At 47.5% G+C, this 13,346-nt stretch overlaps 1 protein-coding gene across 1 annotated transcript in view; it reads right to left on the bottom strand.

Annotated features, from left to right (window-relative positions):
- Positions 1 to 374: 374 nt before the first annotated feature.
- The window catches only part of VILL (villin like), a 36,999-nt gene continuing 24,027 nt past the window's right edge, over positions 375 to 13,346 (bottom strand). Inside the window, exons 10-20 of the mRNA XM_032698192.1 lie at positions 11,684 to 11,837; positions 10,565 to 10,665; positions 10,152 to 10,289; positions 9,473 to 9,631; positions 8,422 to 8,601; positions 7,323 to 7,468; positions 6,473 to 6,617; positions 5,631 to 5,819; positions 3,660 to 3,728; positions 2,487 to 2,762; positions 375 to 1,140 (exon numbers count right to left, since the gene is read on the bottom strand). Coding sequence (XP_032554083.1) covers positions 1,027 to 1,140; positions 2,487 to 2,762; positions 3,660 to 3,728; positions 5,631 to 5,819; positions 6,473 to 6,617; positions 7,323 to 7,468; positions 8,422 to 8,601; positions 9,473 to 9,631; positions 10,152 to 10,289; positions 10,565 to 10,665; positions 11,684 to 11,837 — 1,671 coding nt within the window. The 3' untranslated portion in view covers positions 375 to 1,026. The remainder of the gene's footprint in view (positions 1,141 to 2,486; positions 2,763 to 3,659; positions 3,729 to 5,630; positions 5,820 to 6,472; positions 6,618 to 7,322; positions 7,469 to 8,421; positions 8,602 to 9,472; positions 9,632 to 10,151; positions 10,290 to 10,564; positions 10,666 to 11,683; positions 11,838 to 13,346) is intronic.

The raw sequence follows: 13,346 nt of genomic DNA on the forward strand, positions 1-13,346 counted from the left end.
ACAGTTGTATCCCTTAATCACCGATCCCTCTCGCATTTCCTGGTGCCCTCCCTAGTCAGAGCCCACAGTGTGGAACAGGCACCCCTCAGCCCCATGGGCATCACAGGGATGGAGCCCTGATAAAACCTTCAGCAGGACATGCTCTGCTTCAGGATATACCCAAAACCCTCCTGGCTTCCTCAAGCCTCTGGTCTTTGGGCAGGTGGACTCTCACATTCACCTGTCTGTGCTCAGGGAGGCCAGGTGAGATTGCAGATGCTGTCCGAATGAGAAAAAAGTAGATAGAGTCTTGCATGGCAGACAAAATCAGCATTTGTGTCTAGCCCTTGAAATAGATCAGCTAATAAATATATTTGTAATAAGTGCTTTTTTTTCCAAACCAGGTTCCCATGTGTTTTACCTGCCCTGGAGTATCTATGCTTGTTAGTCTACAACTGATTCTTGCTGTTCTTTGGTGGGTAGTTTTTCTACAAGGTGAGAAGGGGACGAACTGTCTGGTGTCACTCCATGGACTACTCCACTGGACATCTGGCTACTCCATTACCTTTTTCCCAGCCTCAAGGCTCCCCCCTCTACCCTCTTAGGGCTTCCCCCTCCTTTCCCCACCCAGCATTTACACAGCAGCTGCAAATGGCCTTTGTCTTGCCTAATTTTAAACTTCTACAAACAAAGGGATATCATGACCTTGTGCACGTGACGATTTGCAAAAGGGAGATGAAGGAAGAGGCTACAATATGGTTGTGTGGCACACACTTGTCTTCGTGGCTATCAGCAATAAAGTGTCAGGAAGAGGCAAAAACATCTCGCCAAGCTGTTCCAGCAAAAGGTTTCGCCTCCTGGCATTCTGGGTTTGCAGGAAGGAGCCATCCCCTGAGCAGTGGCTGCTGGGATAACTGGGTTGGAGCTGGGCCTGGTTGGGACGTTGGGTTGGGTTCGCTGAGTAAATGCCTTCACTTCTTCCCTGCAGCTCCTAAGAGGGCGAGGGTTGGTCCCAGAGTCACTGGATGCTGGATGGCCCCTGCGGTCTCAGAAGAGTCCACACTGTTTCTTCTCGTTCTGCTGCTTCCATTTGGGCATCTGGTAGAACTCCTCCTTGGACTTCCCAAAGATATCGTGGAAATCGGCATCGGAGAGATAGAACTGCAGTGGGAGGAGAGAGCAAGGAGAGGTCAGCTTTGGCTTTTGTAGAAGGTGGGACACCTCCATAGGCTGCATCCCTTCCTCACCATGCCAGTGCTGACCTCTGACTCCAGGTCAACAGCTCCTGTCCAGCTGCCTGTCCTTGTGCTGGGAAGTGGAACATCCCAGCAACTGTTCCTCATCCCACTTCCCAAAGCACCAGGGGAATAAAAGCCCACCAGCCCAAAGGGATGCTCTGGTTTTGAGGATTTAGCATGCTTGTGGCTGGAATTCAGTCCCTGCTAATCATTCTGTGGCCAGGACAGTTTATAGTCCATCAGACAAGTTCTGCTGGTCAAAGTTTTGGGTGGTTTCTTAGCAAGTGATTCACAGTGAAAGCATCTCCCTCTCACTGAGTTCCCTCCCCTCAAATATTCCAATGGAAATGTTCACTCCCATTGCTGGAAAGCCAGATGGGTTGCAGATAGCAGGGTCATCAGGAATACCAAGAAAGACCCTGTGGGAAGTGGAGGCTGAGTTTTTTCCTGGCATTTTGGGCAGAAGAAAGATCTTGCTCAATGTACAGCCCAGCTGTAGATTGTGTCTCTGGCTGTGGGTGTTGGCCTTTGCCAGATCTGTTGGGCAAGATATGGGTCAAACATAGGCTGCAGGGAGTAGAGGGAATCAACCCTGTGTCTCTCCCGTCAACTTGCTTGGACCCAGCTACAGACATTGCCAAAATCCTTGGGCTGATCAGAAATCTGAGATGTGTCATCTCTCCTGAAATTGCAAATTGCTGACACGCAAGGTTTCTGACAAAATAAAAAAAAAAAATTAAATTAAAAAAAAAAAAGAAAGAAGAGGAAAAATATCCCTTCTGGAAGGAGTTTCAAATGAAAACATTCACCTGCAGCCCAAGCAAAATGCAAATCCTGGTTTCATTCTCAGCAGTGTCAGCTTGTCCCACAGGAATCCTACTTTAGATTCCTCCAAGGACAGAGCAAAACAACCCTACCAGAAGAAAGCATTTTATATTTTCTTTTTTAAAAACTGCTATTTAAAATTCATTTTTGGGCCATAAAAAATAGAATTACTTCATTTTAGGGTAAAACCAACACAAGGTGCCCCCTGTCCACGGCAGGGAGGTTGGAACTAGGGGATCTTTAAGGTCCCTTCCAACCCAGGTCGTTCTGTGGTTCTATGAATTTCCTCTCACATGAAGCTCCTTCTTTTGACGAGACCTGTGTGTCCAGCCAGTATCTCCTTGAGTCTGAAGCAGGACTTTTTATTCTAAAGTACTGTTACACTTATCCAACGAGTAAACTCCAGGTTAAGCTACAAAGGCATCAAACCAGCAATGCTGTCACCTCTTTTCTAGTGGGATCCACGCCCTCTGGAAGTTCATCCACCGTCCTGTTCATCAGCACCTCTCGGGAGTAAACTCCTTCACCATTGGGCATCAGGGAAGGGCTGCTGTTGCTGCTGTAGTTGCTGCTGTTGCTGTAGTTGCTGCTGTTGCTGTAGCTGTTGCTGTCACTGTGGTTGAAGTGGGATTTATACTCCGAGGAAGCATTTGGATTGCTTGAACTGGCCAAGTTGGTCACGCTGAGGGTCCTCTTGTTCAGGCTGATGTTGTTAAGGTCCTGCCAAATGAAGGAAAACATGTCAAGACAAGATGCTCTGGCAGAGCAAGTTGGGGATTATCCCAGGATATTTCTCTCCATTGGGGTTGTGGGGGACTATTTCTGGCACAGACTATCTGTAGCTCCAAAGCAGCGAGGAAAAAGGCCCAACTAAAGCATTAGTCCAGCACCTCCACAAATGCTACACCTTGATGTTAGGACTGCTAAAAGCACACACTAATGAGAGCTCTTAGAAATAGCTGAGGATACTTACAGCAGTCTCATTCTTCTCAAAATAACATCAGGGGAAGGTACATGTGGGAGGACAGAAGGTGAGATTAGATGTCTACCATGTCTAAAACCTCAAAACAACCTGCATACCCCTCTCTGATGGGCCATCTCTCCTCATCCAAACCTGCCACTTCCTTCCAGCCTTCATCCTGACCATGCCCAGGGAAGAACTGACCAGTGTGACAATTGCATTTGGGACTGCTGGGACCTCATTTCCTCTGTGGTTTAGAGGATACCCCACTGGGCTGTGCCCTTCTTGACCAGGGGGCCCTTACTTGGGGTCTCAGGGGCTCCACCACTGCCAAATACTCACACAACACTTCACTGCCCACTCTTACAGCTGCACACACCTGTATTTGTTCTGCATTAAAGCAGCTGGGCAATGTCCTGCTCATAGATGCCTCTGGACAGGTCTGGAAAAGGTCCAGGAAGTCTGGGTGTATTTCAGGAAGTCTGGGTGTATTTATGTGTTATTTATCACATCTCCATCTGCTTTACCACAGAGGTGCACAGCTCTGATCCCGGTGGCCTGAGGTCCCCATCCCTGCTCTGACCCTGATGTCCTCTCCTTCGTGAGAGCAGGCTGGGGGACGTGGTGGTGCTCCAGGTGTTCCCAACACAACTCACCACTTTGATCTCGGATATAGCTGACACGTCTCCCAAGCTGTTCTTCATCTCCTCATAGGACTTGCCATCCTAAAGGGAAAGAGAGTTGTAAGAAGCATGGGCTGCATTTAGCCCACCCTCCTGGTCTCTAACAGGGTAAGGAGATGATGAATTTTAAAGTCCAGAGGTGCTCACTGACATGGCAGCTCTGCAAACCTCAGCCCCTGGAATCAGGAGACCGTCAGAACCTGAGCTTTCCCTTGAAAACAAAGAAACAAAACAACTTTAGCCTTTGCAGCTTTACAATAACAGGTGAAAACAGGAAATTTAAAAGGGTTTAGACAGCAGAGGGCAAATGAAGAGAAATCATATTTATGGCTGGGTTTAAATCTCTTACATTTTAAATGAATCTTGCAATGCATGAAAATTAGGGATCAAATGTTACTCCTTTTTTCCCCTTCCTTGAATCATTTATCTAAATCAACGGATTTTTCAAAGCCTCAATCTCTGACTTTTTATAATTCAGTGCCATGTATTATGAGCTACCTGTTATTTACCAGAAAAAAAAAAAAAAAAGAAAGGAATATACTGGATATATTGGCAGGGTTCATGACTGTGTTTTCCTAAGCAGCCAGGAGATGTCAGTTCTTAACAGAATCATCCAACAAAGTTTCCCAACAAGAACAAACAATATGAACACATGGATTGCAGAGAAAACAGATTTAGACCCAAAACTGAGCAATGAACATACACCAGATGTTTCTGGGATGTCAACAGTTTGGATGACTTGTCTGTAGTTGCTGAAGCTGCCTACAGGGGATATTTTTAGAGGCACATATTTTATGAGCTGCATCCTTGTTTTTCAGCAGTTCCTCAGAAAAAAAAGAACACCAACAAACCAAATCCACAAGTTTTGACCTTTGTTCTAAGCATCAGCATTGTTTTAAGGGTCATTGCTCTGGGAGTTGCTGTCTTATCTGTGCAGATCCAGCTGTCAAGACAGGCTCTCCACTACCACTAAGAAAGAAGATGCAAACCCAGATGCAGGAAATAAAACATCCCTGTAAGAGTTTTCCTGCAGTATGAAGTCCTGCGGGCCTCCACGCCATTCCAGTGCACTGCTCCTTCCTCTCACCAACCAGGGTCCTGGTGGGGCTTTAAGCACAGGCCACACGAGCAAATCCCTGCTCCACATTATGCTCCTAAAATTATTTGAAGTCCACGTGTTTGAAAGAGGAGAGAAAGGCCTTTTTTTTTTTTAATTCCCAGGCATCTCCTGGGGCAGGTTGCCATTTCTATGTAGCAAAGAGCTGGTATTTGTACATCAGGGTTTGAGAGGAAGGCTCGTGTGTAGGGACCAAGGGTGACCTTGCTCAGGAGCTCCTGGGCTCTGATGGGCATTCCACAAACCTGAACGTGAGACCTGTCTGCTCACATCTTTCATTTCACCACAATTTGCCCTTAAAGCTGGGTCATAAATTTTACTCTGTGGCTGCATTTTGAGAAATGAACATTTTTTCCCCAATTTTCTTTGTGATGGTGGGGGGAAGCTTCTGTCTTCACTCTGAACTTAATTTTAATACTCACAGCCCCGACCCCTTTCTGGCCGAAATCACAAACATGATTTGGAACATGATCTTTTTTTAAATAAAAATGTGAATATTGTGAATTCAAGCACACATGTCTGAAAAAGCCTCAGTTTCACCAAACAGGTATTTTTTGCTGGTGAAGGGGCAGGTGAAGCTGCTCAGGAACCAGGAACCTGCTGCTCAGGCACCAGGAACTCATGTCTCTGCCCATGGTGGGCGGGCTTGGAACTAGGTGAGCTTTAAGGTCCTTTCCAACCCAAGCCATTCCATGACTCTATGAAGCTCAGGACATGTCCTAGTGAGATTTCACTCCCTGTATCATAACATTCACGGAGAAGCAGTGCCCTTTAAGCACTGCTGAGCCCGTGTGCACGGGCACCACAGGGCTTTTCCAGCAACTTACGCTCCATTTGTAGGGGTCCCAAGCGTTGAACCACCCTGTGAAGTTGAGGGGTTCGTAGCCCTGCTTCACCAGGATTATCGGGGTTGCCAAGTCTCTCCCTGCCGGATGGGTCTTGAGATACTCCTTAGCTGAGGCAATGGCCTCCTTCCTCTCGTATTCGTTGGAGGCTTTGCCAACCCAAAGGAAAATCTGCAAGGAGAGAAGGTGCTGGAGATCATTGAGTCCTTGGGACCTGTGCAGACAAGGCTGTTTGTTCTCCCCTGCCAATGGTAGCAGAGATAAGATTGGAAACATGCTTTCCCAATAGTCCCTTGTGACTTTGATTCCAGATTTAATTCCAGCCAAGAAAGATTTTGCTTCTGAGATGGGCACAAAGCATAAATATTTCAGGTAACAGCTCTGGCGTGTTTCAAGGTAGCTGAACCCTGTCCTTGCATAGATCCACTTTAGAAAGAAAACTCCTGGAGACAGTTTTTCATAGCCTAAAGCAAGTCATCACCACAGGTGCTGGGAAGTGAGGGGGAGTGTTTTTGGGTGCCACCTCCTTGTATAAGCTGGAAAAGACCAGAGCAGGTCCGGCTCTTCTCACCTTGGAGGAAGGCATGGACCAGGTGTCTCAGTTTTCACTTTTCTGAAGGAGGTCTGGCGATGCTGCCTCCCTCACCTGTGCTGTCCCTGGGTGAGAAGGACTGGATGTGCATCCAAGCACCATGAAGGGTTTGGAGATGGGACAGAAGGCATATCGCCCTTGTTTTCACACTGAGTGATGGATTTAAACCAATTAAAGCCATAACCTGTTTGAAAATACATCCGGGGAGAAGGGGAGGGGGACCCGTGCTGACCTCTTCCCATGTGTCCAGCAGCATGACATCATCTTCATCCAGGTCCTCCTGGCAGAAGCCCACCACCTCCGTCATGATGAACCGGCCCGTCTGGTTGGAGCACTCGAAGAGGCGAGGCTGGTAGTGTGTGATCTGCTCTTGGAACCTTCCTCACGCACGGTAGGGGAAGAAAAACCAAGAGAGATGGAAATTTTTCCCTCGTGGCTTCCTGCAGGGCCCTGATGCTACTTGGCATGGCCTTGGAGGAAGGGGTGGAACATTCCAACAGCCATCTGAGGCCCTGAAAGTCAGGTCTCAAGGGGATTCTTGGACCACTGTAATGATTTTTAAAGGTAGCTGTTTCTCCACCCAAAGAGGCCAAAAGCAAAGCCTTTCTCTCATTGCGGAGATGAACCTGATGTCAGGTGAAACCCACATCAGATCACCTGGTTGCAAAGGAACCCATCACCTGCCCAGAAGGCTGGAGAAATCCAGGTTGTTCAGAGGCAGGCTTTAGTCTCATGAATCTTCTGGGGCTGCCCATAAAGCTAATGATGGCTGGAAACGGAGCATGTGGTTCCTCTAGCCCTTATGATGAGATATGGGGTGGGTTTACTGTGGGGAAAGGAGGATGTAGCACACCCTTGTCTGGAGGGTTTAGATCTATAGCTCCTACTACACAGAAGGCATGAACCAAAATCTCGGGAAGAGTCATCTCAGTGTGGTTTCTGACCAAGCTTTCGGTGATATTCTGACCTTGTGCTCCCTTTAGTGAGGACACAGTATCAAAGTACTCACTTTCCTGCCAAGTTTTGATCCCTGGCCTAATGTTCCCTGGCCAGGCCTAGAGAAACAAACAGGTCACTATTACCTCTTTTCACTGGCATAAGGTGCTTTGCCTCCCAGAGCTTCCCAGAACTCTGCTGGCTCTTGTCCTTCCAAAATGGTGTGCTTGTCCCGTCTGGAAACGATGTCAGCTACCATCTTTGCCATCTCCCGCTCATCTCCGCTGCATCCCTGTGTGCAGAACGTAAGATTGAGGTGGAATTAGGGTCAGACTGGCAAAACTTATCTGTGGGCAAAAGCTGGCTTGGTCCTCTGGAGAGTTTTAGACCTGTTTGAAAGCTTTTGAGCTGGTCACTCAGAACCCATTTCTAGTCCTTGAAGGGACATTCAGTGCAGCCTAGAGCAAAAGTCACAAAATGCCCAAATGGTTTGTGTTGGAAAGTACCCTAAAGATCATCTTGTTCCCAGTCCCTGCCATTGGCAGGGACACCTTTCACTAGACCAGGTTGCTCAATACCCCCATCCAACCTGGCCTTGAACACCTCCAGGGATGGGGCATCCACAACTGCTCTGAGCAACCCTTCTGCTTCAATTTGATCCACCACTTCATCCTGAAACATGTGACTAAAAGAGGATAAATGAACATCCTGGCTTATTTCTTACAGTTGGAAAATCTAGGGTGATTTATTCATCTGAAAGCTGTATGAACATCTAAATTGAGGTGAGGTGAACCGCAATACAGGTTGTTTTTGTAGAGAAGGCTGTGTTCCTGCTGATCCTCCACAGATGGAGCTTCTGGAGCCTCCTGGGTGCACCTTTCTCATAGAACCACAGAATCACTAAGGTCAGAAAAGACGTCCAAGATCATCAAGTCCAACCATCAACCAAAACCACCGTGTTCACCACTAAACAATGTTCCTTACATGCCACATCCCTATATTATTTTGAATACTTCCAGGGATGGTAACTCCCCCACTTCCCTGTCGACCCCTTTTGTGAGGAAGTTTCTCATAATATCTAATCTAAACCTTCCCTGATGCAACTTAAGGAGGCCATTTCTCCAATCCTTGGCCACCTGCCCAAGGGTTCACCTCCACAAGTCAGTGGAGGGAGGAGACTCAAGCCCCACATCAGCAATTTCGGATTTCCTTCAGCCATCTCCCCTGGTGCCTCTGCAGCCTCACCTTCCCACACCACAGGTAGCAGACTTGGCTGGTGGTCAGCAGGAAGACATCGTTGGAGTTGAGGGAGGAGGCTCTGGCTGGCACCTCCGTGGCCTTTGTGTTCACCTCATCCGTGCCCCTCACCTGGAAGAGGCGGATCGCTGGCTCGGGAGCGCTTTTCTGAGCCCGGCTGGTGCCACCCTGCAGGGGAACAGAGGGAAGGATGGTGCTGGGAAGTGAGGAGGACACACAGATCCAGGGTGCCACTGACCCAATGAAGGTTTTTGCGCTCACAGCCCTTCCCCACTGCTGCAATGATGGACCATGCTCCTGTGAGGAAATCCAAACACCTTCTGGTCCCAGGTCAGAATGAAACCCACATGGCAAAACTTCCACATTTCTCCCTGATCAGCTCCCATCAAGATGCTAAAATTCCATGTGAGCAGATCTTAGTTTCTGTAAAATATTTGCCATGCAGAGTGGGCAAGGCAGCTGGACTCTGATTTCCAGCTGTGCTCAGCTTAGCTCAACATCCACCATGGAAACTGTATAGTGGCACCAGCATTGAGAGCTGAGGTAATCCCCCTCTTCCACAGCCACTTGCAGTGTCTCCACCACAGATGTCAGCAGCCATAGGAGCTAGTGAAGTGGGTTGGTACTTAATGCAATGTAATTCAGTGAGGGACAATTTGAATTGTCAAATCATGACTGTAGGATATTTTGGAGGACCCTCTCTGGATGGCACTCTCTGTAAATCACAGGGTGATTCACAGAGCGTTATTCTAACGCTGCTGAGTATTTTGGGGTAGAGTTGGAAAGAACAACACACATCAATGCTGGAGCTCAGGGGTGGACAGTGGAGCCTGGGTCAGTCCAGGACTGTGTTTACACAAACGGTGTTCACACTACTCGGGAAGTACTAGCAATGTTCCACCATTCCATCTGCCAGCCTGTGCAGACCTAGCAAGCTCCTTTCCTGAGTATCAGCCCATTTTTTTCTGGATTATTTCCATTGCAGCTGCCAAGCCATCACTGGTGCTTCCCTTTGCCCACACTCACAAAGCCACGTTACCTCGTAGATGACCAGCTTGCCCTTGAAGATGGCCAGGAAGTGTCTGGGCTCCTTGCCCATCGTCACCTGCACCTGCACGGCCTCATCCCCATATTTCTTGTCCAGCTCGATGGCATTGAGGGCACAGGCAGTGATTTCATCCACGGAGGCATGGCGGCCCTGGGGAACAGAGAGGTGACACGTGGGATTAGAGGTGACACAGCGGAACGTCTTGCCAGTTCCAAGCGTGGAATGTCAGAGTTAAAACTTCCAGATATTTAAATTTCCCTCGCATTCTGGTTTTGCAGACTTTAGCGTCCCATTTTTCAAGTTTCTTTCTGCATTCCACGGGAGGGAAATAATATTTAAAAAAGGAAAGCAGAGATGTTCATATACCCACAAAACTCCAGGAACTGAAGCTTTAAGGGACAGTCTGACTCCCAAGTTTGACCTGAGCATTGTAAGCCCCATAATCCTTCACTCTGACTTTGCTGGCTCTCAGCCTGATGCCAGGCTGAGATCAGTGTCCATGCTGCCTACAAAGCTCAGCTTGAGACATTTGAAATGGACAACTGATAAGCAAAGGGCACCTGAATTCTTCTGGATGCTTGGCTTGGGATTTTTCTGTGCAACTGCTTCCTTCAGCTTTAGGCTTCTATAGCAGACACAGGACAGTCCCTTCTGCTCTGGTTTGACCTACCTGCCACATGTAGAGGACATAGTGGGGCCTGCCTGATCTCAGGTAGGTGTACAGGACCAGGTAGCAGTCGCCCCCGTAGAACTGCCCGTATGTCTTGGGATTCACTGGCTGCATTTGCAAGTCCTCAATCCTCCACACCTGGTAAAAGAAACATCTCGGTGAGCAGCAGCTGAGTCCAGGTGAAGACAGAGCACAGCCCTGTTGCTAACAGACTCCTGAAGCTTCAGGCTATTCCCTCAGGTCCTGTCACTGGTCACCAGAGAGAAGAGTTCAGTGTCTGCCTTTCCCTTCCCTTTGTGAGGAAGCTGTAGACTGCCATGAGGTCTATCCTTAGTTTCCCCTTATCTAGGCCAAGTGATGCTTGGTAACACACTGATCATGGCACCCTCTGTCAGAAAAAGGAGCTCTCTTACCTCGATCTCCCCGGAGGCGTCATCGACCATCCTCTGCTCAGCAGCCAGCTCTGGCCTGGCATGGAGCTGAGTGGTGTCAAACTTCACCTGCTCCACCTTGGCTGTGTGCACCAGCAGAACAAAAACAAGAATCCAGTGAATGCACAATAACAGATAAACCCTCCACATCGCCCTCGCACACAACTGTTATACATGCAAGAAAAAACTGGTCCAGGGTTGCAAGAAGCCACCGGTACAAAACAGTGTTGATTTTTGAATATGCAGGAGCTCACATACTTCAGTGCTGACCTATTACAGGCTGGAATTGGCCATATAGTGTGTTCCAGTGATGACTGGCTGGTAAAAAATATTAGTTGTCTCCTGACTGAAAATTGATAATTGTTCTCCAAAACTATAAATATTTTTCCTCCTTTCAAAACATTGGTTTCAGAAATAAAATGCCTACATTCCTCCAGCTTGTGATAAAAAAGACAGAGTATTTATGGACAGCACAGAAAGAAACAGAGGTGGAGAGAAAAGAGAGAACTTGCAACGAAAAAAGATTTGTGGCTCTCAAGCTGTTACTGATAGAGACGTTCAGCATCGCTGTCATCTTCCCATCACTCATCAATAAGTTCCTTCTCTTTGGTATTGTTTGCTCTCTGGGCTTAATGCATTGTAATATTCACTTCAGCAGTGTGATAAATACATCGTTTACACCCTGTGTAAATACAGCATCAATCCACTGATGTCAGGAGAGTCTTGGATAGATGCCAGTGCAATGAAATCAGAATGTTGTTCAGCAGTTCCTTACCAGGGTCAGCATTAGCCCTTCACAACGAAAATGGGGAAGTCCTGCAAGTGTGAAATTTTGTGCACGATTTTTCAGAGGGGAGTGACCGTCTGCCAACATTTACACTTAGAATAAGTGGCAGGTTGGCTCATACAAGAAGCCTCAGCAGCTCTGAATGTCAGTTGATAAATCCTCTGCATCTACTGCAGAAGATGGAAGACACGAGGCACGAGAAGAATGTGCACCAGATTTTCAAGATACTGAAGGCAGGAGACGGTGTGAATGATGTTCCCTCAGCTGCTGCTTAGCACAGGTAGGAAAGACAAATGCAGGACCAACGTGCTCACCAATTTTTCCAGTAGTGTAGACTTTTCCCAGCCCCTGTGTTTCGTTCTTTTCCGTCCACCTCTGGAAGAGCTGTTTGAACATGGCTGACTCTGCCCCGTCATTGATCACTTCCACGTTGGTGGATGAAGGATAGCCTTTGGCTTGGATAAAACCCTGGTGGGGTTGAGAAAGGTCATCAGTGGGGACACAGCAAGATTTTTACAGACATGAGAAGAGGGATGTGGACCTGAACCAGCCTGAAGAGGGAATGTCCCTCACTGAACACAGTGGCTTGACCAAGGGCAGGATTCACCCCAACACTTGCATTCAGAGTTTCAAACAGAGATGACTGCAAGCTCTCACTGTAGTATCCATGTTTATTTCTGTCTTTAGGGCACTGAACCCTATCCCTACAGCCTAACCACTTGGATCACATCCTAAAATTAATCTCTACACGGCACCTTAGTCTTGAAGAAAATCTCACTCAGTGGGTGTAATGGAAAGCCTCCTCCTCTATCTCAGACAGCTCTGTAGATGGCTTCTGGTGATGGATCTGGGAGTGGAGGGCAAGGAGCAGTGATAGTGTGGACCCATGATCCAAGAGCCTAGTTCAGTTCTTTGCTTTTCTCCAAACTTTTTGTCCCTTTCCAAACCAGGAAGACTGGTGCATGACAGACAGCATGCATGCCAAGGGAGAGAAGGGATGAAAGCAGCTCAGCACCCCAGAGGTGTGTTCTGAAGGGACTAAACACTCAAAAATCTTTTTTCTTAATTTTTTTCCCCCCTAAACCCACATTATTTCTTTGCAATAGTGCTACCATTGAGTTAAAAGACCGCTTCAACAGAGGTGCTTGACACAAGAAGACACAAGAGAAGGAAGAAAATTATCTGTGTTCTGCCACAATGCCAAAATCCTTGTTCAGTTTTGGGAATTGCTCTTATGTTTATCTCAGCAGGCTCCAGGATGACCTGACATGCAGTGCTGACAGCCGTGGTTCAGGGAAGGAGCCTGACTGTGGCTTTCTGAGCATTCATCTTCTGCTGTAAATACTGCAGCCACACACTACCCCCAGGGAAAAGCAGAGCAGATGGTCCTCCCAACCCTCCCACCTGCCACACTGAGAGAAAGAGATATCTTTTGTTCTGTGTGTGTAGCTCAGGGCCAGAGTTTGCAGAGCTCATTGCCTACTAAAAAGGGCTTGAGTTAAGGAGCACAGAGGACAGTGAAACAAGTCCTGAGGCAAAGTTTTTTTAAGCTTTTCTTCTCTGAGACAATAGGTGCAATCTGTATTGAAGCTGGGTGTCTCCAGGTAGGATCTTACTGAATGTGGAACTATGAGGTTCAGTATCTCCTGGTTAGATCTCATCTAAGATGAAGCCATTTATGGTCTTCCCATAATTAAGCAGATAATCAAAAGCTAAGTTTCTTTGTAGCCTTCATTTCAACCTGCCAACTTGTAAAAAAATACCAAATGTCTTACTTGCTCAGGCTCCCTCAAGGCTATTTTTTTCTGAGAGGAAGAGTTGAGGCATGACCTGCCAGAAAATAACCACATGGCAGCTCATCTGGAGGAGCCAGGGCACTAAGCTGGTGTGTTCTACCCTGTCATGAGCCCTGGTCCTGCCTCAGGTTGACCAATCTGAATTAACAGCTGTTAATAGCAGATCTCTCTCTAGCCAGTG

This window comes from Chiroxiphia lanceolata, chromosome 1 (assembly GCF_009829145.1).
Source record: "Chiroxiphia lanceolata isolate bChiLan1 chromosome 1, bChiLan1.pri, whole genome shotgun sequence".
NCBI classification, from domain to species: Eukaryota; Metazoa; Chordata; class Aves; order Passeriformes; family Pipridae; genus Chiroxiphia; species Chiroxiphia lanceolata.